A 27,988-nucleotide genomic window follows, 5' to 3' on the forward strand; every position below is an offset into this window, starting at 1 on the left:
AATGTAAAACCGCATCAATATACATAAATTAATGATGCATCAATAATCGATTTTTAATCAAATCGCAGCTCCTGAATCGTAATCATAATAGAATCGTGAGATGCCCAAAGATTCCCACCTCTAGTAGCAAGTACCCGCAAGCAAGCAGCAGTTTCCTTGAGAATATAGAACATTACACACGGTACTCAAAAATCTGACAACATTTTTTAGTGCGACTTTTGTAAGCTATAAAGCCGCACTGCTTGATAGAACGCGAAGCATTATGCCTACCCATAGTCAGAGGTACTATTATGGTGTGTGTACAGTATATGGACCCCAAAATGGCACCTATTAGGAGACATATTATCTGGAGTTCTTTCTTACCTATTGGTACCTGCTGTTATCAATCAATCAATCAAAGTTTACTTATATAGCCCTTCATCACAAATGTCTCAAAGGGCTGCACAGGCCATAATGACATCCTTGTGTATTTGGGATCTCCATAAGTCCCGAGAGTTTGTGCGCTTCCGCCATCGCAGTCTGCCCTGTAGTCAATAAGCTCCTTTTTTTCCTCTATCCGCTTGTTATGGGACATACATTCTACGCTGTTGCCATTTCTAATATAAAGTAGTGCACAGTTCTTACTTATATCCGTCAGTAGACTTGCTATGGAAGCGCTAAAAACTACGGTAAAATAAAGATGACAGGGAGAAGATGCATTCGAAGTAGAGCCACGTATATAAGAGCGCTCACAAAATGCCGCGTTCTGAAGATACGGTCAGAAAGCGGCTTGAAGACGGTCTGGTCTGTAAAACATAATGTATGCAATAATTTGAACCACCATTGCATGTTATGTAGACCACAAGGAAGTTTTTTAAATGTAGGGAAAAAAATATAATATGACCCCTTTAATGCGCCTTATAATCCAATGCGCCCTAAGGTCCGAAAAATACGGTATTTATAGTGATTCTGACAAAAATTGTTTGGAATATATGTTAGTATAATAATTGTTACATTATCAGATAATAAAGTTAAAACATATGCAATTGTCTGCAGTACAGTCCAATTTTGCGGCTTCACCACATCACGGGTAAAAAAAAAAGCATATTCTACAAATATTAATGCTACAGTAGTGTTGGCCACTCGATGAGATCAAACCAATTAGAGCACACTCTTCATTATTTTGGTCACTGATTGGCTCAGCCTCAGGCAGCGTTATTATATTGGATTAAAAGAGTGTAACATTGACTAAAGAGTAATTTAATGTCTAGAGGGCTCTCATAATGTTGAAAAATGTATTTTTTTTTTATTTGAAACATACTCCCTTACCTGCTGTAGGAAGTGTAGCATTTAGAGTGCATACATACACGCTTTAACTATCAACGTCTGTTTTTAGCTGACTGTTGGCACCTTGTACTGAGCAGCCAGGACAAATACATCTGTTGTAATAAATTGCATTTTCAGTTCTCTATCCCCATTGTCATATTTATCCTTTTTGCCATTACTGATACCATTAAAAATGAATATAATATAAAAAATACAAAAAGCCAAAAGGAAGAAAACCAACGATTAACTTGGTAATCGACAAGTCATTGACAATTAGTTGTCTTATCTGATTACAAAGTATACATCTATTTAGTGTCTCTAATTTAGCCATCAATTTTTATATTCAGCTTGAGATATTTTAGGCATGTGCACACTAACAATAAAGATTAACTTCTTGCAGAAATATCTCTTTATAGTGTAAATGTGATACTCATTAGGCTTTTACAAAATAATACTATCACACTGTTGTCCATATAAAGCAATGACAGTCAAAGTGCTAACAAAAACAAAGTATACATTTGTATGTAAACAAAGAACATTAAAAAAACAGCAATACATACAACACCAAATCTATCAATCAATAAAAGTTTATTTATACAACCCTTAATCACAAGTGTCTCAAAGGGCTGCACAAGCCACAACGACATCCTCGGCTCAGATCCCACATCAAGGCAAGAAAAAACTCAACCCAATGGGATACAATGAGAAACCTTGGAGGTCTATCTAACTTTTGTTAAAATAATAGTTAAATCTATTTTTTACACAACTTTGTCTCTCTGTTGTTGGCTAATCAGCTAACTACCTGACTGAGGACAGTCGGACACCTCATCCTCCAAATATCTGACAAGTTTCCGCTTTAAATGCACAGTCGTACTGCCATGACAAGCAAGTTCCCTTTTGCAAATTGAGCAAATGTTTTTGGTAATTTTATGGTGAAATGTTTCCATACTTTCCATGTTTTCACCCGCTGTGTTGTTACCAGTGGCCTCTCTCTTCCCGTTGCTGCCGGTCACCGGTCGCACTGACTCCCGCATGATCGATGACATCACTGACTATTATCAAGGACACATTTTTTATCGAAATTTGTTGACGAATCGTCGCACCCCTAAAACATATACTAGTGTTACATAAGACGTGTACATGCGACAGACATTTTTGTTTTGTTGATGTAATGTTCTTTTACTCCTCCACAGGCTCTTCCCGCCAGCTTGGTGGTAGCAGGCTTGTACTCTGCCGCAGTGGCCGTATTTTTTACCGCTGTCAAAGTGGTCAACTACCGTCTTCACGCCATGTTCGACCTCGGGGAGATTATTGAGAAGAAGCAGGCCTCGCTCTCTGCCGACGCTCCAAGGACAGAAGAAGGGGACGAAGGTTATGGCGCGAATGATGGGAGTCAACCCAGGTGAGGACCGTGTGCTTTTAGACAAAAGTGTAATTAGCATTACCAATGATGGCCTTGTTTTCATTTGTGTGTCTTCCTCACAGGGATATCCATGCTGGTGTGGAGATGACGGTGTTTCGGAAGGTCAACTCTACGCCTCCTGTGCGGTGCAGCTCTCAGCACTCGTTGTTTGGACTCAACCAGGTGTCGGTGAGCAATGTCGTCCAAAGCTGTTTGCCTCGAACTTCACCTCTTGAACTGATCATTTACGCAAAATGTCGCTTTTTGTGCATTTTTATTACTGTCCAGGAGTTCTTACCCCAGCTTGAGGATTCAGGGGGAACAAAGGGTCAGTGTTCTTCCTTTCACGGATACCTTAAGTAATATTATATGTTTTGCACTTTAGTTAAACCATGTTTGTTCTCTTTAGATATGAAAGAGTTATTGCGAGAACAGGGAAGCAATAACGTGATCGTTACCTCCACTCATCGCGAGATGCTGCGGCAAAGTTCTCAGGACACCATCAGTAAGTCTCCTTTTTTAGTCACAATCCGTCTTCATTTGATTTGTGCTTAATGTTGTTAATATTACATGGACATAAAGCTGCTCTAAAACCAAATTAATGCACAAAGCTTGCTTTTTTATCTGATTTTGGTCTATTTCTCTGTCAGGGGCTCCGAGCATGGTCCAGTCTTGCATTGCTGCTGCCCTGGGAGGTAACTTCCCAGGTCTAATGGGACTCTCCGGAATGGCTTCCGGATTTGGAGATCCAGGAGAATATCTGTCTGTACCCCCTTCACCTTCCAGTCAAGAAGACGGAGGCGATAAAGAAGCATTGCAGGAGGTGGAGGCGCCTCAAAAAATTTCCAAGGACAATGGGTTAGCATATTCTCCCCTCAGCCCCTCTGCTGAGTCTGAGAGTCTAGGGGAAACCCCCCTTAGTCCTCTTATAAAGAGTAGCTTAAGTGAGGAGCTGAGTGAAAATCTTTTGGGTTTGGGTCTTGATCCTGTGGTCTTTGTGCCTGGGACTGAGCACCCAGGTTGCCGCAGTGGGGTGGCTCTGGCTGCTGGATCTACAGACAGCTGCTTCAGTGGAGGTGGAGCCACTACTGACCGTGAGACGCTGAGCACCGTAAGCAGCTACCGCAGTGAAAAGACGGATTCCACTCAGCTTGAAAGCCCATCTTTCAGCCAACCCAAGCCCCCGGATGGACAGACGTCGACGCTGGCAGCGGGGGATAATGTCCCCAAAAATGCAGATATCCCAGCAGGACAGGATGGCAGTGACACAGATAACCTGTCTGACAGTGTGCTGCTACGCTCACCTTCCAAAGATGTCTCCCCCAGCCAGGCCCTCGACAGGACACTTGTTGAAGGAGACGATTTACCGCCTGCACCCTCTGACATCCCACAAGACCCCATTTTCCACAACTCTTCCCCTTCGAGTAGCGGTCACTCTGACGTTTGTGACTTAGACAGAACCGTCTCTGTTCCCCCCCTACCTCCACCTAGGCAAGCTACTTCTGTGCCCTCAGGGCTGGCTCTGGGTTCAGTGTGCTCCGAGCCCGCTCTGCCCATTTCCTCCACCCCCTTCCTGGTGTCAGATCAGTCTGCCCAGCAGGTTGTGCGGCCCAAAGACTTGAAGCTACTGCAGGCCAGTGGCAGTAATGTTGGCCACAGGCCAGGCCGGCGGAAAGCTCCTCGAAGGCGAGCCGGCGCAGGAAGTAGTAGTTTTGACTGTGGTTCTTACAGGCGTCACCACAATCATAGACAGCACAGAGATTACATCCCTGTGCGCAACCGGCTCGGCGCCAAGGCTTACAGTGAAAGTCTCTTCGAGGATTCCAGTGACGAGGACGATGGCAGCGACATGAGCGCAGCATCCAGTCTGGGCTCTCAGCGCCACTACAGCTCAGATGAAGACGACTCCAGCTCCTCCACCTCCTGCTACTCCCCAGATCTCGTTAATGCCGGGCCCGCATTACCACTGCCCGCGGCCGCTCAGCTGCCCACTCCGCTGGAAGAGGATTTAGCCGAACCCGGTGGCCCTTCATATTCTCGTGCTGCTCAGCGCTCGTCGAGCACAGCCAGCGCTAAGACTCACGCCAGGGTGCTCAGTATGGACGGAGCAGGTTCAAGTCAAAACAACGCAACAGCTCCGCCTTCTACTCTACACACCATGCCCTCTACTTCCACACCTGCACCACGCACTCTCACCATGTCCAAGTCTGACTTGGAGGCTCGCACCATCCACATGGAGAGCTTCCCTGGACCTCATCATCTTCGGTTGGATTCTCTGGGAGGCTCTTGGACTGGCAACCAGATGGGTTGGCGAGGAGGGGAGTTGACTGAGGAGGGGGCGGTGGGAGGAGGTGAGCGGATGTAACCTATATATTGCCTCAGGTTGTTTTGGTGTCAGTATTGCCAAATGTAGATTTTAAAACTGACAAGTCATGTTTCAACAAATATTACACTTCCGATCGCCATAGAAGAGTTTGGAACAGTAAGGGCCCTGTTCTCCTATTTGCGCTTAACTGTTTTTTTTAGCGCTTGAAGTTACGCACGTTTCTCTTATTGGTATTCACACATCCAACCTGCGTACACGCCCAAGTCAAGCAAAAGTGCTTAAGTTTGGAATGAAGGCGAGTTCATTACTAAGCGGGCTTTGCCATCAACACTCGTTGATGTCATTGGAATGCATGAAAAAGATAACACTTTATGTTTAAACCGCCCGTATCAATCCAAGCAGTGCTTTCCAGCTGAATGTATGTTGTCATGGTGATATAGTGTGTATATGCACACTATACCAGTTTCTTCTTCCTGGCTTGATGGGAATAATAATCCGTAGTTGAAATTTTGTTTGACTTGAGTTCTGTTTAGTACAAATGTTTGTGAAACCGTGACGCTTCAGAGGGCCTTGCATTGACAGCTGTGTGTGTGCTTGTGCGGTGGAGTGTGACACTTTGATATTAACTCTCAAAAAAATCAATAGATAGATGCTACATAATATATGTATTTTGTATTTAATAGTCACATAGTTCAATTATCACTGTCCAGATGCTTTGAACATCAGTTAGTACCAGGATGCCCAAACACGGCATATATACACACGGTACCCTTTCGCTGTGGGCACACTCACAAGACAACAATGTGCGTTTCTATTTTGATAGTGGTCCTTTTATCCTCACCTAAATGGATGTTTTCAGGTTTCTCAATTGAAGCGATCAGAATAGGTTTGATAGTTTTCTTGAAGTTTCTTTTATCATTTTATTATGTGTGGTGTAGACTGCATGCAATTCAAGTGCACCTTATTAGGGCGCTGTACTTATTCCTGCGTCAGAAGAGCATGAGAACAAAAATACTTAAGTCGACGGTAGAATACGCAGAGTGCCAGATTTGACAAGGAACGGGCACCTTTAGGGCTCGCTCCACCCAAAGCGCACATGTTGAATGAAGGTGCGCACTTACAGACTTAGCCGAGTAGAAGAATGCTACGCTGCCAGAATCCGTACAGTTGTTCACCATGTCTCACTTAAGCACATATAGGCCCTAAGCCACTGGTGTTCTGCCTGCCACTGAACATAACAATTGGGTTCTCTGCAGCTCTGGCGCTGGAGGAAGGAGGCAAACACGACTCTGTCAGCAGTGTAAAGAGGACCCAGGCTATCCGCAGGCGACACAATGCTGGGACCAACCCTACACCTCCTCCTTCCACCATGGGATCCCCTCCCAGGTCAGCCCCACTTTTTAAAGAAAGTTGCTGATGTGTGTTTTTAAGTGTAACCGTAAAAAGGTCTAAAGACTGCAATTTTTTTCTGCTTACATTAGCCTCCAAGACCTACAAAGGGCTCGGACCTCCTCCCACTCGCGGACTCGCACCCTCCCGTCCGCCTTACAGTTTGCCTCATCACTGCTGCTCCCCCGCAGCGGCATCCACGAGGCCTCCACCTTTGACGACACATCAGAGGGCGCCGTGCACTACTTTTTTGATGAGAGCGGTGCGTCTTTTGCTTTCAGGGAATAAAGTTTAACGTTCCCTGAATAAAAGCAGCTTTTCTATTTTTGTGAAATGAAGAGATCAATGCAGCTCTCACGTCTGTCATTTAAGAAGGAAGAGAGAGGATAGTTAACTTTTTAGTAATTCGAGCAGGGGAAAAATAGCTAGAAATTGCATTAAACGATTCTCTCTGGTGTGTATCAGGAGTGAAAAGGTCTTACACTTTTGGACCTGCTGGAGGAGGTTATGAAGACCCAGTTCAGTAAGTTACAGTGCTTTTAATTAATCTTTCATCTTTGAAAAGTAGCACTGCTGACAGCTGAAGCTCTTGCTTGTAGGGAAAGGGAGAGGCAGTCCCAGTCCTCAAGCTTCACCTCAACAGAGGTCCAGGAGGGAGCCCCGGTCCTGTCCATGCTGCAGCCCAGACCAGTGGTCCTACAGGGCATGCAGGTGCGAAGGGTGCCTCTGGAAATACCTGAGGTTAGCGTTCATTGTTCTTGTATTTTATCCTCAATGTTAGCACTTTTTTAAAACCCATCCCAACCTGTCTGCAGTTTGACCTGGATCATGAGTCCTTGCAGGAGTCCCAAGAAAACACACTGATGATTGAGGAGAAAGCTAAACCCAAACAGTACTATCGCTTTTGGGTGCTGCCTGGGAAGTGGTTGAGGGTCCGCTACGATCGATTAGCTCTTATGGCCTTGTTGGACAGGTGAGCCAGACCAGCGCCGCTACCTTTGGGCACCTTGTTCAGCAATATGATTAGTGTCAATATATAAAAACTAGGGCTGTCAAGTGATAATTTTTTCAATCACATTAATCACACTCTTGAACTGTGATTAATCATAGGTTATTATTTGCTTGCATACATAAAAATTGCTTAAGAAAATACCCCAATGTTTGGATACAAATGCAATTATGTAGTCTGAATGTTATACAGGAACATTTTTTTAAATGTTTAGTGAACTAACTGCAAAGCATTGATATGCTTAAAACTGGGTGACAGTAGAATTGCGTACGCTTATATTAAAATAATTGTATTTATTTAACAGGGAATAATAGAAATGGAACAAACATGTATTAGACGCATTAATCTTAACATTAAGAATGTAATGGGAACTGCTATAATATAGTGTTACATTATTTACATACACAAGTTGTATACATTAACTATTGACAATTTGGAGTGCATAACTTGAAGAAAATAAATACAGCAACCAGTGTAATAAAACTAACAGTCCCGTGTAAATACAGGGTTGTGAAGTTGTGCAATTAATATCGGAACAGAACATTAGCTGAACATCGATTAAAATGAACTGTACAGGTATAGTTATTAGCGGGTAAGCTTGGCTCAGCTCGCGGCATCATTGTCTACTACAAAAGTAGTTAGTTTTTTAGTATTTATTTTCCCACATGTGGTAAAGTAAGTAGTTTTGCTTTTGCTCTATCGTCTTTAATAGTAGAAGTAATTTAGTACAGTACGAGTAATTTACAAGTATTAGCTTCAGCCTCCTTACTGTTGTGTAGATGTTCTGATTGTAAGTCTGCAGATGGCGCTTCAATTTGGTTGTATTTTTGCCGAAGAAAATCGAGCCACAGGGTTTACGTGTTGTTTTGTTATCTACTGCGGCAAAGGTGAAGTGAGTCCATATGTCCCCTCTTCTCTTTCTTCCTGGCGTAGAAGACGTATTGTATTAATCAATCAATCAATCAAAGTTTACTTATACAGCCCTTAATCACAAGTGTCTCAAAGGGCTGCATATGTCACAATGACATCCTCTGCTCAGATCCCACATCAGGGCAAGAAAAAACTAAACCCAATGGAAACAACAACAGAAGGGACTGCAGATATGGGAACACCCCGCCCCCAGGTGACCGGTGCAATGGATGCCGAGTGGATACGTTTAATAATGTGAGAGTCCAGTCCAAAGTTGGGCCAGCAGGGGATCCTCTTGCATGGAGCCACGTCGGGGTGAAGAGACGTCACCGACTGATGCATAATCAATCAATCAATGTTTATTTATATAGCCCTGAATCACAAGTGTCTCAAAGGGCTGCACAAGCCACAACGACATCCGCGGTACAGAGCCCACATAAGGGCAAGGAAAAACTCACAACCCCAATGGGACGTCGATGTGAATGTCTATGAGAAACCTTGGAGAGGACTGTCAATAATGTTCATTTAGCTGCTGTGCAACAATTTTTTGGGAGGATTTTCCAAATAATGGTAAGGTGGGACACCGGCCGGTAGTTCACCATGAGGTCAGGATCGAGGTTAGGTCTTTTGAGCAGAGGATGAATAATCGCTTTTTTAAATGCTAGGGGAACAGTACCAGAGGAAAGTGATAAGTTAATAATATTTAGCACTGATGGTCCTAATATTACAAACAGCTCCTTGATAAGTTTCCCAGGAAGTGGGTCAAGTAAACATGTTGTTTGTTTTGTCCCATTTACAAGTCGCAGAAGTTCCTCTAATGTTATTTCTTCAAAAAGAGAGATTATTTTGGAGGGCAATATCCATCGTACATACATTCGTATCTGCGTTAATAGAACCCAGTTGGAGCTGGGCTGCGTTATCTTTAAACTCCTTTCTAATTAGTGACATATTCTTAGTAAAGAATTTCATAAAGTCATCAGCCGATGTTTTGTATTGATTCTTGCTTTCCCAAGTGAAAAATCAAAACACTGCCTTACAAACCAGTAGTTCTGATTGGATACCCTTCATGCTATTCAACTGTAATTGAATATTTTGTCCCGCCCGGACAAAATTAAATAAGATTGGATTTTGTCTCTGTCAACATTTTCGTTTCGTTTTAGTTAGTTGACTAAATTGTCAATTGATTTTGTCATTGTTTTAGTTAATATGCTTTTGCTTTCATTCGTTATCGTCCTAATTTTGTCAAGGGAAAATAGGTCGTTGACAATAACGAAGAAGAAAATTAGGCAGTCAAAACAAACACTGTGATTAATCTTCATTCATTTATGCTAACGTGATAAAAAATGTTTTATCAATCACATGCATTACCGTAGACAGCCCTAATAAAGACCTATTTTATTATGTTGTCAGGAACCGGCGTGTTGGAGAAAACGTGTTTGCTGTTGTGCTGGCCAGTTTGGTGGCCTTTTTGGGGTTTCAACTGCTGCTCCAGGGCTTTTTCAGGGACATCTGGGTCTTCCAGTTCTGCCTGGTCATTGCAAGCTGCCAATACTCATTACTTAAGGTACAAATGTCACACTCACAGACATTTACTACTAAATCATGTGACATACTGTATACATAAAGCTTCTAAGCATCCTTTTTGTGTTTCAGAGTGTACAACCAGATGCAGCCTCTCCAATGCATGTGAGTACTGTGCTCACCCTCATTTGTTTTGATTCCTTGTGACTTTAATTAACACCCTTTCTGTTGTGAACAGGGTCATAACTGGATCATCGTGTACAGTCGGCCTGTTTACTTCTGCTTGTGCTGCGTGTTGATTTGGGTCTTTGACTTGTCCGGCCGCTCTAGCAGTGTGCAACCCGTCTCCCTGTACGGCGTCACCTTCTTCTCTGCACACTTCCTGCTTTGCATCAGAGATATGCTCCTGGGTAAGTCTGCACATTTGCCTTGGTTAACATGTTAATGGTTGTACAATACATGCATCACATAATGTCTTTTTATCACCCTGGCAGTTTTGGCCTTGTGTTTCCCAGTCATCTTCCTGTTTGGCTGGCTACCTCAGGTCAATACTTTTATCATGTGCCTGTTGGAGCAGATCGACATGCATGTTTTTGGTGGAACAGGTAAGAGCGGGACTCTTCAGCCTTCTCTGTGTTGGTTATTAAATGCATATTTATGCGTTGTTGGATTCATTTTTCTGTCCCTCCTCAGCCACCACCAGCCCCCTCTCTTCTCTATTCAGCCTCATACGCAGCGTGCTGGTGGCCGCTCTGCTGTATGGATTTTGCCTCGGTGCCATCAATGTAAGTGCCACATAAAAAAAAAAACTTCATGGTCCAGAGCTGCATTTGTGTTTTTCTCACCTCAAAGGCGCCGTGGGGGGACGCACATGTGCCAGTACTGTTCTCTGTCTTTTGCGGCTTGCTGCTGGCCTTGTCCTACCACTTGAGTCGTCAAAGCAGCGATCCCACCATCCTGTTGTCAGTATATTTTATATTATTTCTTAAGGTTGAATTTAGACAGTTTAAAATACTTTTAATAAGACCTACTGGGAACATGCCATTTGTGTGTGTCTGTAGTTTTATTGCTAATGAACAGAGTTCCAAGAAGCCTATTGTTGTAATGAATCCACTTTTTACATTTACACTGTAACTCTGCATGTGTCCAATTAATGCCATGTATGACATTCAACAACGTTAAGGAGTGGGACAGGATGACTCAAACGTTAGCAATACTAACATAGGTACGGTGCCAACATTACAGTCACTTTTTAATAGCAACATTATCTTTGCTGAAGAAAAACGATGAACAAACTTTTAGATCCCACGTCTGCAGCTGACTGACGGATAGTACTTAATATAGCTAGGCCTGGGCGCACAATCAATAAGTCAATTAATTTAACAATAAATGAAAATAAACTTGATAACTTCTCAGGCATCAATAAATTGCCATGTTCGTGTGTGGGGATTTTTTCCGTCTCTTGCGTCCAGACAGGTTGCAGGAGGTTTCAGTCTTTTTGTCGCTCTCGGCACCTGAGCGCCTTTGTTCAATAGCAGAATTAAATGAGCAGAGAGAATCCTCTTGTCAGTCTTTCACAATCTTTGTCTTTGTGAGTGGAGGCGGGACTGCTAGCTTACACACACAGTGAGAAGCACCGCAAGGTTACAAAAACTGGGAAGAAAAAGATGATTGTAAAGAAAATGTCCTGTTGTGGGAATATTTTGGCATTAAATCGAATGAGCAAGATGAGTCCATTAACACGGACGGACGAGCCAGTATCCCGAATTTACGGTGGCGGACGGAAAATAACTACTTAAATGTTCAATATTTAATTGCAATTTTTGCTCATAGAGATTTAGAGTAAATTTTATTTATGTTTACTTATTTCAGATAATCAAAATGTTTGGACCTTTCAATTACGATAACAGTTACTAATGAAAAATAAAAGTGTATCGCGTTTGAAAGGGTTACTTTATTATTATTATTATAGTCTATGATTGCTGCTTAAATTGATCTTAGAATAATACTGACAATGCTATTGTTTATCGGCAATAATTTGTGGGCCAATATATGGTTCATGGTCCGAGTTTATTTTGAACATGCCTACAATTACAACATGATACATCACAATTTCCAGTTTCTGTTTTTAACATGTTTGAAAAGGAGTAGAAAGAAGCAGAGCTTTTTTAATTCTACCCATTTTCCATTACATATCAATTGATAACACTTTTGTTAACTTCCTGTTTTTAATTTGTTCACAATATACTGCATAAATAATAAAATTAAAATAAAAAAATTGTGAAGTAAGTTGTATTTCATATAGTGAGGTGAATAAAATTATCGATAAGTTCAAAATGTTTATCATGGTTCTTATTCTTTGTACTTTGGTAAACACTTTGAGTTTGAACAGTTTTCTATTCCATAATTTAATTCCACATACTGATATACTAAAGTTTTAAAGTGTTGTACATGCATACAAATGTTTTAAGTATATCGCCCAGCCAAATTTGTTATCGGCCCACGTCTAGATATATCCTTTATTTTATTATGTGTAGCAAAGCCTGCTTTTATATATTTACATATATATTTCTGTACTTCAGAAGTGCAGCAAACACGGAAAGGGATGTGTACCGTACACGCCGGCTCGTTGATAACATGTTATGTTAAATCATACTAACTCCAGATAATGATGGGTTAATTGTGGTTAATTCACTAACCAAACCTTTATATATTTGACGCTGTCTGACATCTGAGTTTATATTCTCTTTTTCAGGTCATTGGTGCGATCCAAATTATTCCCCGAGTTGGAGAACCGTTCACCAGAAGAACCCTCTGTGGAGATCAAGGACCCTTTGCCAGAGAAGCTGCGTGACTCAATGGTATGAACAAAACTGACACATTTGCTATTTTAAATATTTGAACATCATCTTAAAACCCTTTTCCTTCTCAACTGTAGAAAGAGATTCTTCATTCTGACCTTGTCATGTGTCCCCTCATGGCTGTAATCACCTTCGCCATCAGTGCCAGCACAGTTTTCATTGCACTACAAGTTAGTACAAGTTTTGGACACTTTTTCCCCCAAGACATTTGGTTGCAAAGCTTCACTTATTCTTCTTTTGTGCTCTCGCCTTGCAGCCTGCTCTCAGCTTTGTCTTATACATCCTAGCGGGAGTTGTTGGCTTCATTACCCACTATCTCCTGCCTCAGCTCCGCAAACAGCTGCCTTGGTTCTGCCTGGCTCACCCTGTGCTCCGGTCCAAAGAGTACAGTCAGTTTGAGGTCCGAGGTGAGTGTCTCATTGCTCTCTTCTTCCGCTCGCTTTCAAGTCACTGTAAAATATAAGGAGCTTTATCAGCTTCTCCCTGTGAGCATCACAGTGGATTAAATGAAAACCAGCAAGGTCTCAAGTTGAAGTGGTGTTGAGAAATGCATTTAACCTCCATCATCTTTTAAGGGATTTTGAATTCAACATTGTGATCATCTTTTTTTTACAGCTTCACATTTTCAGCAGCTATGTCAGAGCTTACTATGTGGGATCAGTTTAAATATGTGCTTTTGAAACAGCATCACACTGTTTATTTAACAAAAATGTAGTATCTTTGCTGTGCTGCACTGCATTACACTGGAATATGTTTTTAATTTATTTTGATACAGCTTTTGTAATGGCATTAGATTTTACAGGTGTATTAATTGTCATTAGTTACTTTTGTTGTTATTCATAATTACTTATGAACAATAGCAATTATGACTGGTTGTTTAGTTAGGGATTTTCTGATCAAGGATTAATGCTCCCCTTTCGGGTAACGATCCACCATGTGTGAAATCAGCTGATACCGATCACTTGTATTAACTTTTTTATTTTTCAATGTATTTATGGTGAGCGCTGTTGACAGTTTATAGGGATCATATTATATAACACTTTTGTTGTGGTCCACACAAAATGTAATGGTGGTTCTTTGGTCAACATTTTCCATAGATTTTGTTTTACGGACCATCTTGAAGCCGCTTTTTGACCATCTCTTCAGGAAGCGCTGTTTTGTGAGCGGTCCTATTTACGTGGCTCCACTTTGACTGCGTCTTCTCTTTGTTGTCCATGTTGTAGTTTTTAGCGCTTCTATATCAAGTCTACTGACAGATATAAGTTCGAACTCTACGCAAGTTTGTATTAGAAATGGCAACAGCAAAAGATGCATGTACAAGCCAGTCTGCCCCAGAAAAAGAAGAAAGAGGAAAAAGAAAGCATGTTGTCGGACAACAATGGCGGACTCGCAAAGGTCTTTGGGTAAAACTTTACCATATATGGTGATACCTGCTGACAGATTACAATTGGGGAAAAACGTCACAATTGAGGCAAATTCCAATCGGCTTGTTTGGAGAAATTATGAAGGAAGGCAAGATTGTTTTATAAATATTCCACCTTGCCTCCATGTTTTGATTTCAAATTTTGGGGACTTATGAAGATCCCAAATACACAAACAAAGGTACCAATAAGTAAGAAAAGTTGGTTTTGCGTAATAGGTCCCTTTTAAAAATATCAACCCGATATTTAAACTAGTTTTTTATTCTCTTTTTTTTTTACATACAATTGTGTAAGCAAATCAAAGTCAATCGTACACAATAACTAAACAAAAGTAAAAACTACTATCTATTACTCATTTAAATAATTTGTTTTTTGGTCTCAAACTCCTTCAGGGAATTATCTGAATTTGTAAATATTAACAAAAAATTATTTTGGTAGAAATTGTTTTTATCGATTTAATCGCTCTCATATCGATCAAATGCTGATATTACCCTTGGTGTTGACACTATCAATTTATGAATCAATCCGCCCTCCTCTTTTGTGTTATGTACATCTGGTTGTGACAATGCTGACACGCAAACAGTTGTTATATTATCATCTTTTTACTCTTATTAATCTACTTGTTAATTTCTTGCTATTCTCTGCTTACTTTCTGCTGTAACACGCTTCCATCTACACTTGCTAAAGTTGACTAAGTACTTAGTGTTTCTTCTGTTGTTTCTAGCTAGCTGTTAGCATGCTGGCTCTTGCTGGATCTCGGTTTGTAACATGCTTAGGCTCCAGCGATAATACTTAATACTTGATAAAGATACTTAACATACTAAATAATGCTGTTTATTTTCTGTAATTGCGGTGATTATTATCTTAGCGGAGCGGCTCCACACCGTTTATGGAGATCCACAATTAGCTGCTTGCTTGTCAGCCGGGGGACTAAAAATAAATACATTATTAGCCAGAGGGGATCTGCGTTTGCGATCGGCATTCAGAGGCAGTAATCGAAAATGGCCCGATACTGATGGTGGCCGATCGATGGGCACAGGCCTAGTTTTTTTTTGACATATTACTTTCATTTGTCGCCAGATGCTGCACAGTTGATGTGGTTTGAGAAGCTGTATGCGTGGCTTCAGTGTGTGGAGAAGTACTTCATCTACCCGGCCGTCGTGCTCAACTCCCTCACCACGGAAGCACGGGCTGTGGGCCAGGACCATAAAGAGCTGGACATCTAGTAAGTCACAACAAGGTTCTGCAGAGGGTGTGGTTATCTCTGTGAGTAGGGCAGGTCCATTTAGTAGTGTTCATTTCGCTATGAAAGGGTCAAAGTATTGGGTTATACCCCATGAAGTGAGTTTTAGAGCATGTCTAATCATGTCCCTCTTGACCCTTACAGCAGCCGGGCGCTCTTCATCTCAGTGGCTGGCATGAAGTTGCTGCGGTCGTCCTTCTGTGCCCCGTCGCAGCAGTACGTCACGCTGTGCTTCACCACCCTTTTTTTCCACTTCGACTACCCACACTTTTCAGAGACATTTTTAATTGACTACTACTTTATGTCCATTCTTTTCAGCAAGGTCAGGGCGCAAGCCGTCGGTCATATCCCAACATTTGTATTGCTCTGAGTAGTGCGGTGATCATGTTGCTTATTTTGACTTCTCAGATGTGGGACCTGCTATATAAGTTACGCTTCGTTTTGACGTACATCGCTCCTTGGCAGATCACATGGGGCTCGGCTTTCCACGCCTTCGCTCAGCCCTTTGCTGTGCCACGTATCCTTTAACGATTCTGTTACACACCTCAGCGATTGTTTTGTTGTATCAAGCATGTCATGTCCTTAACTCCATTTGTCTACAGACTCTGCCGTGCTGTTTGTGCAGGCCATCTTTTCTGCCATCTTTTCCACCCCTCTCAACCCCGTCCTAGGTAGCGCTGTGTTTGTTACCTCATACACCCGACCTGTTAAGTTCTGGGAGCGGGACTACAAGTAGGTTGTTTATAAATGTGCAGCGATAATACACTGCAAAACTCCACACAAGTAGTGCTAATGCTAGTCTTGATTGTTAACAGCACCAAGCGAGTGGACCACTCCAACACCAGACTTGCCACTCAGCTTGACCGTAACCCAGGTATGCTTTTTTATTTACCGCCATCTTGTATGTACAATAGGAAGGGGACTCATATGGCCCCTTTTGTCACAGTTTACCTGACACATGAAACATGACGAAATTGGGGAGTGCGCTATCCACTTTAGCTGCCAGATGGCAGTAGTGTTGACTATCTTAAAATGTGTTTTGTGGCAATTCCAACTTTGAGCACAGCGTCAGTTGCTATGTAGAGTGGCGCTTTCCATCATTTTCAGAAGGTTGCATTGCAAAATTATTAATCCCCCTCTTCCCTCCCTTGTTTCTTGAACAAGGTTCATAAGTAGAAACACATTTATATTGAAACACATTTCCCCAAAATAAAAATAAATATTGTGTTCCAGCCTCTACAAAAGTCCATATTTTAGTAAACAATTACCACATTATACAGTACTGTATATCAAACAAACATAACAAGGAAGTGATAGATCAACTTTCTATTTAATAACAAAGCATAAACAACAACTAGCTGAACTGTACTCTTTTGCAACTGAACTGTCCTCTTGATCAGTGTCAGAGCTTGGTCCACATTGCCGGCAGTAAGTCGGACACGTTTCCAGTGAGGGTTGGACTCCGCCAAGGCTGCCCTTTGTCACCGATTCTGTTCATAACTTTTATGGACAGAATTTCTAGGCGCAGTCAAGGCGTTGGGGGGATCCGGTTTGGTGGCTGCAGGATTAGGTCTCTGCTTTTTGCAGATGATGTGGTCCTGATGGCTTCATCTGGCCAGGATCTTCAGCTCTCGCTGGATCGGTTCGCAGCCGAGTGTGAAGCGACTGGAATGGGAATCAGCACCTCCAAGTCCGAGTCCATGGTTCTCGCCCGGAAAAGAGTGGAGTGCCATCTCCGGGTTGCGGAGAGACCCTGCCCCAAGTGGAGGAGTTCAAGTACCTCGGAGTCTTGTTCACGAGTGAGGGAAGAGTGGATCGTGAGATCGACAGGCGGATCTGTGCGGCGTCTTCAGTAATGCGGACGCTGTATTGATCTGTTGTAGTGAAGAAGGAGCGAGCCGGAAGGCAAAGCTCTCAATTTACCGGTCGATCTACGTTCCCATCCTCACCTATGGTCATGAGTTTTGGGTTATGACCGAAAGGAAAAGATCACGGGTACAAGCGGCCGAAATGAGTTTCTTCCGCCGGGTGGCGGGGCTCTCCCTTAGAGATAGGGTGAGAAGCTCTGCCATCCGGGGGAGCTCAAAGTAAAGCCGCTGCTCCTCCACATCGAGAGGAGCCAGATGAGGTGGTTCGGGCATCTGGTCAGGATGCCACCCGAACGCCTCCCTAGGGAGGTGTTTAGGGCACGTCCGACCGGTAGGAGGCCACGGAGAAGACCCAGGACACGTTGGGAAGACTATGTCTCCCGGCTGGCCTGGGAACGGCTCGGGATCCCCCGGGAGGAGCTGGACGAAGTGGCTGGGGAGAGGGAAGTCTGGGCTTCCCTGCTTAGGCTGCTGCCCCCGGGACCCGACCTCGGATAAGCGGAAGAAAATGGATGGATGGGCTGTCCTCTTTTTCAGCTGCCCTGCCTACACGCACACACACACCCAGTTTGAAATCACAAAACTCCTTAACTTTAACAGCCAGGTCGCTACAATGATTAGGCTGTGCAGCTGGGCACAGAATGAGTGGGTTGAAACGTCCGTACACTGAGACAAGGTTTATTCACCAAAGTATATTTTTTTATTCGGTCCGTGGTTCGCGAATCAAAAACGTAATACAATGAGGGGTTTGTAAATCAAGGTTCTACTGTATTTACATGGCTACCTAGTGCATTAATTTGTAACCATCGCCATGGTGCCTTCCTTTCCTCCAAGGTGCTGACGACAACAACCTGAACTCCATTTTCTACGAGCACCTGACGCGCTCTCTGCAGCACAGCCTTTGCGGAGACCTGCTGCTCGGCCGATGGGGCAACTACAACACCGGAGACTGCTTCATCCTCGCCTCCGACTACCTCAACGCTCTGGTGCACATCATCGAGATCGGCAACGGCCTGGTCACCTTCCAGCTTAGGGGTCTGGAATTCAGAGGTGTGTTTGCCATATGAAAGAGTAGCTGAGAAAATTACTGGCGGAGTGTAAAAATAAATGATTTGGCCTGAAGCTCTCGCAGGGATCAACCCAGTTGAATCTCTGCCAAGCAGCAATGTTGTCGCTTGTATTTATGAAGTGTTCTCACTCCAAAGCAGCTATTTACAGAAACCAGGTCATGTTATGTCAGTTATTAATGAGCTGACATGAGCATCATCTTATTCTGTAAAGAGGCCAGTTTGATGACATGGGTTTATTAAAATGAAATAGGAATATGTAATTTATTAATATCAAATATATTATTTTAGAATTAGTTTGAATGGTACCAAGGTGTTTCTAATATGTTGTTCCTATCATCCATGTAAGAAAATATGACTTGTTATGATAAAGGGAATGAATGGCCTCTTCTCTGCTGCCCACAGGAACCTACTGTCAGCAGAGGGAGGTAGAGGCCATCACGGAGGGCGTGGAGGAAGATGAGGGATGCTGCTGCTGCGAGCCCGGCCACTTGCCTCACATGCTGTCCTTCAACGCCGCCTTCGGACAACGCTGGCTCGCCTGGGAGGTGGCGGCCACCAAGTACGTGCTGGAGGGTTACAGCATCAGTGACAACAACGCCGCCTCCATGTTGCAAGTGTTTGACCTCCGCAAGATCCTTATCACGTACTATGTCAAGGTGAGACGCCCACTTATGCTCTTTTCTTTCATTTTATGTATGAATCACTGGGATAATGTATAATCGACTTTTGATTAATTATAAAAGTCATAAAGAAAGCCAAATGATTGAACATTACCAGCTTGTTTGACTAAAGGAAGTGTGGAAAGTGAAGGCAACCGTTAGTTTAGTTTAGTTCCTTTCAAACATGCATACAATACAGGTACAATATAGTAAGTCACATATTTACAGTTTCACAATCCAACATGTCCGAAAAGGGATAGGAAGAAGCAGAGTTTATTTGTTCCCACCCTTTTTTCAGTTTCAAAGCTATTCATAACACATTTGTTTAGCGGCTCAGAGCTAAACCTCGTTATGTTGTGTAAACAAGCCAACTTTAACCAAATAAAATCATACTAGCCTGCTGATTTTTGTTGAGAAATGTATGTCAATTCGGAGTGTCGTCATAGGTTTTCACTTGAACTTCCATACCGATATTGGTGCATTAAGCATTGGCCAATACGATATCAGCATAAATCATGCATACTTTTTTTGTAGTAGTGCGGAATGTTAGAAAAAGCAGGATCAAGTGAAATTAATCAAACAGGGAACAATGGTAGTTATGAAAAACGCTATTCATTATTAACCATTTGGACTAATGCTGTCTTTAAGTTGAAGTAAAGTGGTAATTGTTTTTGGCAACACCTAGTGGTCACAATTTATTAAATTAAGCTTGTGACGCAGTAAGTTGAATGATGCGGACACATTTCTTACTAGATAATAATAATACTTCTGCCTTGGAGACGTTGTATCTGTAAGTAATATGTAACTATAATTAATGGATACTTGTTTATATTGACGAATGTCACGTTTTAGACTGCAGTATTGTTCAGTTGAGGACACTTACTAAGGGTGCCCGGAAAAATCGCAAGCTTGCACTCCTGAATGTAAACAAAAGGGTAAATGGGTTATACTTGTACAGTGCTTTTCTACCTTCAAGGTACTCAAAGCGCTTTGACACTATTTCCACATTCACACACTGATAGCGGAAACTGCCATGCAAGGCGCTAACCACGACCCATCAGGAGCAAGGGTGAAGTGTCTTGCTCAAGGACAACAGGGATATACTGTGTACAAATATCGACTGTAGCGATACCAAGTACAAGAGCCAATATAAGTACAAGTCATGAAATTCCGATATAATATTTACCAGGCAACATAACCTCAACAAAATGACACAAACATGTTTTTGCTTTGTTGAATAGAGCATCATTTACTATGTGAGCCGGTCACCCAAGCTGGAGGAGTGGTTGGCTAATGAGACCATTCAGGATGCTCTGCGGCTGTGTCTCGGACCCAATTACGTGGACAGCGACCCCACCTTCAATCTGAACATAGACGAGGACTACGACCACAGAGCCTCTGGCATCACGCCCTCCTCCTTCTGCATGGTGTACTTGGACTGGATCCAGTATTGCAACAGCAGGCGTCAAGCGGTACGACACACAACATGTGTACTACTCAACCACGTCATGCTTCACTTAAAGCGCTACTTCCTGTGCCTCGCAGCATGTGCCAAGTGAAAGAGATTCTCCGTTAGTCAGTTTGTGTTTTGGGCTTTGCATTCTGGGAAGAAGAGCGCTGGGCACTGCCTCCCACAGCATGTCTGCAAGGTGAGACCACCCACTCATACTTTATTTCAGTGTTTCTTAACCTCAGGGCCGCCAAAAAAATGTGTTTCACAGCTGTGGTCTGTAGGGGCCACTCAGTTGTAACACACTTTTCCACCACTTGTGGCAGTAATGACAATCTCAAACCAGAGCCTTGCAAAAAGAGAGTATGGCCAACTAAACAACAGGCGCTATGACTGCTGTCATTTTGACGTTAGTTTTTCTGACGAAATAAACCAAAATAATATGTCAATATATAGTTCTAATCATAATTCAGCTCATATACCTACAATAAAAACATGCTTTTAAATTCATGAAAGTATAATTTTGTGGCCGTATTTGACGCACTCTGCTGTCACATTCCTGTAGTGTTTTGTGAGCAGCAGGCACTCTAACACGCACCCGACAGTGCAATACACATGAAAAAATATACCAAATGACAAAAAAATAACTTATAATCTGAATTTTGGTAAACTTTTCATTAGCTTTGGACCAACAATCATGGAGAAATGATGACTTTTGTGTGAAGTATGACAACTGTGGTGGCTGCCCCCATGTATTTGTAATCACTATGTATGGCTCATTGTGTATTATTCTAACGGGTCTTTCTTTTCTGTAACATGTTAAGTGAATGAAGTGTACTTTTTTTCTTATTTCCCCATATTTTTGCACAATAACTCGGATATGGCAACACTGGCAAGCAGTAGACAATATGGAGTGATTTTTGTTCTAGAACATATTTTGCTTTATTTATTATTGACTTTATGTTGTATATTTTATATGACATTTCCGGTTCATTTTCTCATCGACTATACCCCCAAAATCTGGTTTCTTTTATTCATTCAATGTCTGTCTATTTGTATTTGTGTTTGACTTTCCCTTCTGCTGTTACCCAATTGCATTATTTTAGTTTTATTGAGATTGGAAGAGTCTGTTTTTGTCAAACCATCTCTTAAATGTATTCATTTCTTCTGTTATTATTTATCTTAGCTTCTGTGTGTTCTCTTCTGAACAAAACACAGACTTCGTGTCGTGTGTTTACCTCGCACAAGATGCTGTAATCGGTGGCTCTTCAGTGTTGATGGCAAACCTTCACTTCCCATACTTGTCTTCTTTGCAGGTTGTGGGGAAAGCGACGTAAAATCTTTCCACAATTTTTCACAGGTGGAGCAGCCCCATGCTGCACAACAGGGCATTTTTACACTTCGAAAAAAATTAACGACTAAGCGCCGCAAACACATAGCATTAGTTTAAAGTTGGTAGCACTCTGTAGTCACATGAGTGCTTTTTGACCAATCAAGGATATCGCCTGAAACCAACTTGGCAATACTATACTGTCTTTATACAAGATTTAAACAAACAGAACAAGTCTGGAGCTAAAGTCATAGGGAAGTTTCTTAAGCGCAAAATTTATGACTAAAGTTGTGTGGCTGTATTTTCATTTGCTTTTAAAATGTTATTGATGGTTTAGTTAAGAAACATTTTTATTATTAATTATATTTATTTTAGCACAACATCTTTGTATGTAAATGTATTTTTGATTATATTAAGTGCTCATGCTCATTTTGTATTTGAAAAGTTTGGACCCTAAGTTCCCACAGTTAGAACCCCCTTAATGCTTCACATGTGCAAACTTTGTCGCATCACTATTTGTTGCTCAACTTAGCGGTTCCTCTAACGGCCTCAGCTTGGAGCCGTTCCTCTACGGCCTCCACGCGCTCTTCAAGGGAGACTTTCGGATCACGTCTCCTCGCGACGAGTGGGTCTTTGCAGATATGGATCTGTTGAATCGAGTGGTGGCGCCCGGAGTGCGGATGTCCCTCAAATTGCATCAGGTACGTCTCCTCTGGCCAGCAGGAAGCTTCTTCACAAGGGGGTGACAATAATGTCCCGCCTATCACGCCCCTTCCAGGACCACTTCACATCCCCGGATGAGTATGAGGACCCTGCGGTGCTGTATGACGCCATCACCGCCAACGAGGAGAAGATGTTGATATCGCACGAGGGCGACCCGGTTTGGCGCAGCGCCATCCTAGCGAACATGCCCTCGCTGTTGGCGCTGCGGCACATCATGGACGACGGCAGCGACGAGTACAAGATCATCATGTTGAACAAGAGGTTCCTCAGCTTCCGGGTCATCAAGGTAACCCCGCCTCCTTCGTCTTTTGTCGTCTAAAGCTTTGTCACCACATTTGCCCGCCCCCGACAGGTGAACAGAGAGTGCGTGCGTGGGCTGTGGGCGGGCCAACAGCAGGAGCTGGTCTTCCTGCGTAACCGTAACCCAGAGCGCGGCAGCATTCAGAACGCCAAGCAGGCCCTGAGGAATATGATCAACTCGTCGTGCGACCAGCCCATCGGATACCCCATCTACGTCTCCCCCCTGACGACGTCTTACGCAGGCGCTCACATTCAGCTGCGCTCCGTGTGGGGCGGGCCTGTGAGCCCACACAACATCTACAACTGGCTCATCAGCAGCTGGGACAGGTGCAAAGTCTTCAACCACGACTAAAACGGGGCTCGCAAGTATGACAGTTGTGTTTCTCTGCAGGATGCAGAAAGGATGCGGCGCCGGTTGCAACAGCGGAGGAAACATCGAAGACTCGGACTGCGGCGGCGGCTCGACATCCATAACTACCAACGCCGCCATCCACACCACACAGAGCACGCCAGCCTCCAGCCTTCCTCAGCCACACATCACCACGCTGCAAAACTCCTTGGGTAAGATCGCCCTCGAATGAATGCCTGGCATACTTTTTTCTGAGAAATGTACATCATCATCATCATTAAATGGCACTCTTAACATATGTGCATAAATTTTTTCTTAAAAGACTAAAATTAAAACACACACACCAGCGCTCCAATGTGCGTGACTCTTACAACGGTCATGCAGAAACTGTCAACGTACAGTAAGAAGGGGATTAATTCGGCCCCATTTGTCGCAGTTTACCTGACACAAGAAACGTGACGAATTGGGGGCTGCACTGTCCACTTTAGCCGCCAGATGGCAGTAGTCTGTTTTGTGGCAATTCCAACTTTGAGCACAGCGTCAGTTGCTATGAAGAGTGGCACTTTCCATTATTTTCAGCAGACTGCATTGGACCACCTAGGAATGGGGTCATATGAATCCTTTCCCTACTGTATTTCAAGTTCCAGGCACTCCATACGGTGGGAATTGTATCATTTCTATTATATACACTCATTAAACGATTAATCAAAACAGAATATAAATCCAAAGTTTTTTTCAAACTAATTTAATAGATGACTCTGCGTGATTTTGTACAAATACCGTAATTTCCGGACTATAAGCCGCACCTGACTATAAGCCGCACCAGCTAAATTTAGGGGAAAATACAGATTGCTCCATATATAAGCCGCACCCGACTATAAGCCGCAGGGTTTTGATGTGTAATTACCAGAGGTGTGGACTCGAGTCACATGACTTGGACTCGAGTCAGACTCGAGTCATGAATTTGATGACTTTAGACTCGACTTGACAAAATGTAAAGAGACTTGCAACTCGACTTAGACTTTAACATCAATGACTTGTGACTTCACTTGGACTTGAGGCTTTTGACTTGACATGACTTGCTACTTTCCCCAAAACCCAAACCTTAAAAAGTTATTTGGGAGCGCTCCGTATCTTTCATTTTATACGTCTGTGTCTATAAGCGTGTGTGCTGCGTGTCAGCATGTGTGCTGTCAGTACAACAGCCAATCAAATTAAATCTACGTTGTTTTCATCACACAGCTCTCATCCAATCCAATTGCAGGACAACCACCGAACATGAGTTGTCAAACAATGCGGCAGTGAGAAACAATTATGCCAAAGTTGGTTTCGTTCGGGTATAAAAACTACGACTTGGTCAACAAAAAACGAATTGCCGTATGCAAATCACGCAGTTCGAATATTACAGACGGAGACGCAACAACTTCCAACTTCGTTCGACATTTGAAGTTGCACAAAGAAGGGTAAGTTTTGAATGTAAGATAACGTTTATTGGCTAAGTAACATGACTTTTGTTTGCTGTGTAGTTAAATCAGTGAGGCTGTAAACTCACTGCTAACGTTATAACCATAGACATCTTATAAGGGTACGCAGCATTGAGCGCTACTGCCTACTGGCGCAGACGAGACGCGGAGCCGCCATCTTGGAGTGGTGATCCGCTCCACTCAGTGCAATTCATTTGGCAGGAGCAATGAACTGTCAGCAAATTTAATTCATTTTACCTCACTGAATACCACTGATTTTCACGCGTTTTTTTGTCATACGTGTAGCTATGATAACGGACACATGTTTTGGCGTTTTTATTATTCATAGTTTGCTTAACAGTAATATAATATTCTTATACGCTATAAGTGACCAGACGTCCGAGATCAGAACTGGGAATATAATCCCAGAGAAGGGGGAAAAAAACGGTCAGCTATTTTTAAGTTGAAGGAACAATATGATTAGATTATATATACATGCGTATATCCTACATAAACAATGTATGAATACATTAGATATCTATATATTTTAGGGACCTATAGACTGTAACTCTGTTGCTGCAGCAGCAGAGAGTTTATTCTGTCTTGACACTTTGTATTGATATTTTGTATTACATTCTTCCCTTAAATGATCATGTTTACAGTGATTGTTTTATATCTATTTTTTATGTATGTCGCTTTGGATAAAAGCGTCTGCCAAATACTTAAACATATATAAACACCTGAAAGTCTTTATATCAGCTAAAACCACCAATCTGTTTCACTGGATTCAGAATAAAACCAAATGCTGTCTTACCCAACAATGTTAGTATTTGAATATTGTTACTTGAAGACTTATTCCTGGTTACAATTATACTGTTAAGAAAGTATTGTCTTATACTTTGCCTAAAATGAGAATGCATCATAATCAGTGGCGGCTGGTGAATTTTGTTTTAGGTGGGGCTGAAAGTTTGTAAACCAAACCCCTGTAGGGGCGTCATCCTCCCCTGGAAGATTTCTTTGTGATTCTCACATACAAATATTGAAGATCTTTGCTCCTTCTCAACTTTGTGGTAATGTTATTTTCATAAAATACAACCAATAGTATGTTAATGTTTGTTTTTGCAAATGTGTTTATTCTGTAAAGGAATGAGTTAAATGTTTAAAATTGTTTAAACTATTAAAATGACTGGTTAATAGTGCTATTATGAATTGCAATGTCAGCACTATTTTTTTTCCTGCAATTTCAAATGCACTTGTTTTAATAAATAAATACAGCGTTTTAAAAGCATACACAATCTGTGTAAAAAATATTAGTCTGTGGTTAAAAGGACTTGAAAGGACTCGAAACTCAAAATGCAGGACTTGGGACTTGACTTGAGACTTTCTAGTCTTGACTTTGGACTTGACTCGGGACTTGCCTGTCTTGACTCGGGACTTGACTCGAGACTTGAGGGCAAAGACTTGAGACTTACTTGTGACTTGCAAAGCAATGACTTGGTCCCACCTCTGGTAATTACCGTAGTATATAGGGGTTCCTGCTACCACGGAGGGGATTGTCGGGACAGAGATGACTGTTTGGGAACGCAAAGCGTCCCATTTATTAACAATAAATCTTTCAATCATTCAATCAAACTTTCACATCTTTGACATGGCGAACAGCATTCGTGCAGAGTACAAATAATACAACGGTGCAAAGTAATACAAAGTGCTCGCCTGTACGTTATCAAAATAACCAGCCTACCGGTATATGAAAAGTCAGTCTTTAATCATTGTGTCATCGTCTTCCTCCTGAGAACTAAAACCACCAAAATCCTCTTCGTCGGTGTCGGAGAAGAACAGGCCGTAAATAAGCCGCACCGTTGTATAAGCCGCAGGGACCAGAACGAGGGGAAAAAGTAGCGGCTTATAGTCCGGAAATTACGGTAATTTGTTTTACAAACGAATTGTACAAACATTGGTTGTGTGAAGTGACAAAACAGAATTGTAAACATACGATCATGCAATTATGTACAATGTAATACAATGCAGTTATAAGTGATATATGTATTTACAATATGGGGGCAATCAGTGTTTGTTTTTTTTCTCTACTTTTGGAGAAAACAAATAAAACAGGATCAAATTGGAATAAAATTAATTAATTCTCTTTAAGTCTCTTTAAAAATGTATCTAAATTATTACAATTAGTAATTAAATGTGAAGGTTGATGTTGTTTTTTAAGTAAAACAAGAAAATTGGTATTCTGTGTTGTTTTTATTTTGTATGCAATACAGTAAAATGTAAAAATAAATGACGAACACACATATGGAACATAAAAAAATTCATTTGTAATTAAAATGATTGTTAATTATGAAGTGCTTGTCAACCAACTGCTGTTTAGTTGAGTATTTTGTCTCCCAGGTACAGACAACCCAGTTGGTCCAAGCCAGAACTGGCCTCACCACCCCCAACCACTCCCACTGGCCCTGCTCAGCCAATCAGAGGGCAGGATGGAGGCGGGGCTGCTGTCCTCCCTCCACCACCACCCCACCCACCAGCGTCCATCATCCATCCAAGGCCTGCTGGGTCAACAACTGTCGCACTCCCTGCTCTCCTTCAGCGGCTCAGTAGCTCCGCCCCCTCTGCCGGTGCCCGAACGTTTTTGCGCCGCCAGTTTCCTGGAGAACTCGGGTCACAGAGCGGGCCAGCGGGCTGGTCTCGCCCAGGGCAACGTTCTCCACCTGGAGAGTCATTTCGGGAAGTGGAGTTTTTCTGGCAGGAAGGGCTTCAACGGGCCGGCGGCAGCCGAGGGCGACGCAGGAAGCGTCCACACCATTCGCACGCAGGTGACACGCCCACTTCTGGAGCTGCAACCATTCTGTCCTTTTGCTTCATATTTACTTGTCTTCTTTTCACAGCTGCCCCCGCCCGCCCCCCCACAGGACGCCAGTCCCACACAAGATCCACTCGGAGCGACTCGGGCGGCGGATTCCTGCCTGCTGAACGCAGGAGACGCCGTCGCCCCGCCTGACCAATCCACAGAGCTGCCTTTACTTGAGCACCTGCGCTGATGATGGACACGTCCTCCCCTGCCTCAACCCCCTCCCACACACTGGACAGCGCCCCCTTCAGGAATCATTCTCTCCATCTTAGAATCCAACAGGTTTTGTTTTAATCAGCCCACGTAAACAAAACTTTTTTTTTTTTTTCCTCCCAGCCTGAGAGCATGTTGTGTGTGTGTGTGTGTGTGTGTGTGTGTGTGTGTGTGTGTGTGTGTGTGTGTGTGTGTGTGTGTGTGTGTGTGTGTGTGTGTGTGTGTGTGTGTGTGTGTGTGTGTGTGTGTGTGTGTGTGTGTGTGTCAGGAAGGCCAGTGCAATCATATCGAGGATTGTTGATTTGTCTCAACTGGAAGAT

General features: G+C 42.7%; 1 protein-coding gene across 3 annotated transcripts in view; it reads left to right on the plus strand.

Moving 5' to 3' along the window:
- Positions 1–27,917, plus strand: part of LOC133650893 (pecanex-like protein 3) — a 35,509-nt gene extending 7,592 nt beyond the window's left edge. For 2 of the 3 annotated variants that reach the window (XM_062048635.1, XM_062048634.1), the window contains 33 exons: positions 2,499–2,707; positions 2,791–2,896; positions 2,996–3,035; positions 3,117–3,212; positions 3,358–5,058; positions 6,290–6,419; positions 6,515–6,684; positions 6,888–6,945; positions 7,022–7,163; positions 7,238–7,395; positions 9,751–9,904; positions 9,994–10,026; positions 10,100–10,271; positions 10,356–10,466; positions 10,555–10,646; positions 10,714–10,823; positions 12,617–12,722; positions 12,800–12,892; positions 12,979–13,129; positions 15,224–15,368; positions 15,531–15,708; positions 15,795–15,903; positions 15,989–16,118; positions 16,202–16,260; positions 18,089–18,304; positions 18,727–18,980; positions 20,225–20,455; positions 20,529–20,632; positions 22,317–22,464; positions 22,542–22,772; positions 22,839–23,113; positions 23,178–23,347; positions 26,996–27,917. In XM_062048635.1, coding sequence (XP_061904619.1) covers positions 2,499–2,707; positions 2,791–2,896; positions 2,996–3,035; positions 3,117–3,212; positions 3,358–5,058; positions 6,290–6,419; positions 6,515–6,684; positions 6,888–6,945; positions 7,022–7,163; positions 7,238–7,395; positions 9,751–9,904; positions 9,994–10,026; positions 10,100–10,271; positions 10,356–10,466; positions 10,555–10,646; positions 10,714–10,823; positions 12,617–12,722; positions 12,800–12,892; positions 12,979–13,129; positions 15,224–15,368; positions 15,531–15,708; positions 15,795–15,903; positions 15,989–16,118; positions 16,202–16,260; positions 18,089–18,304; positions 18,727–18,980; positions 20,225–20,455; positions 20,529–20,632; positions 22,317–22,464; positions 22,542–22,772; positions 22,839–23,113; positions 23,178–23,347; positions 26,996–27,645 — 6,732 coding nt within the window. In that variant the 3' untranslated portion in view covers positions 27,646–27,917. The remainder of the gene's footprint in view (positions 1–2,498; positions 2,708–2,790; positions 2,897–2,995; positions 3,036–3,116; positions 3,213–3,357; positions 5,059–6,289; positions 6,420–6,514; positions 6,685–6,887; positions 6,946–7,021; positions 7,164–7,237; positions 7,396–9,750; positions 9,905–9,993; positions 10,027–10,099; positions 10,272–10,355; positions 10,467–10,554; positions 10,647–10,713; positions 10,824–12,616; positions 12,723–12,799; positions 12,893–12,978; positions 13,130–15,223; positions 15,369–15,530; positions 15,709–15,794; positions 15,904–15,988; positions 16,119–16,201; positions 16,261–18,088; positions 18,305–18,726; positions 18,981–20,224; positions 20,456–20,528; positions 20,633–22,316; positions 22,465–22,541; positions 22,773–22,838; positions 23,114–23,177; positions 23,348–26,995) is intronic. The other variant, XM_062048636.1, reaches the window with a different exon arrangement.
- The last annotated feature ends 71 nt before the right edge of the window (positions 27,918–27,988 follow it).

This window comes from Entelurus aequoreus, linkage group LG05 (assembly GCF_033978785.1).
Source record: "Entelurus aequoreus isolate RoL-2023_Sb linkage group LG05, RoL_Eaeq_v1.1, whole genome shotgun sequence".
Classification (NCBI taxonomy): domain Eukaryota; kingdom Metazoa; phylum Chordata; class Actinopteri; order Syngnathiformes; family Syngnathidae; genus Entelurus; species Entelurus aequoreus.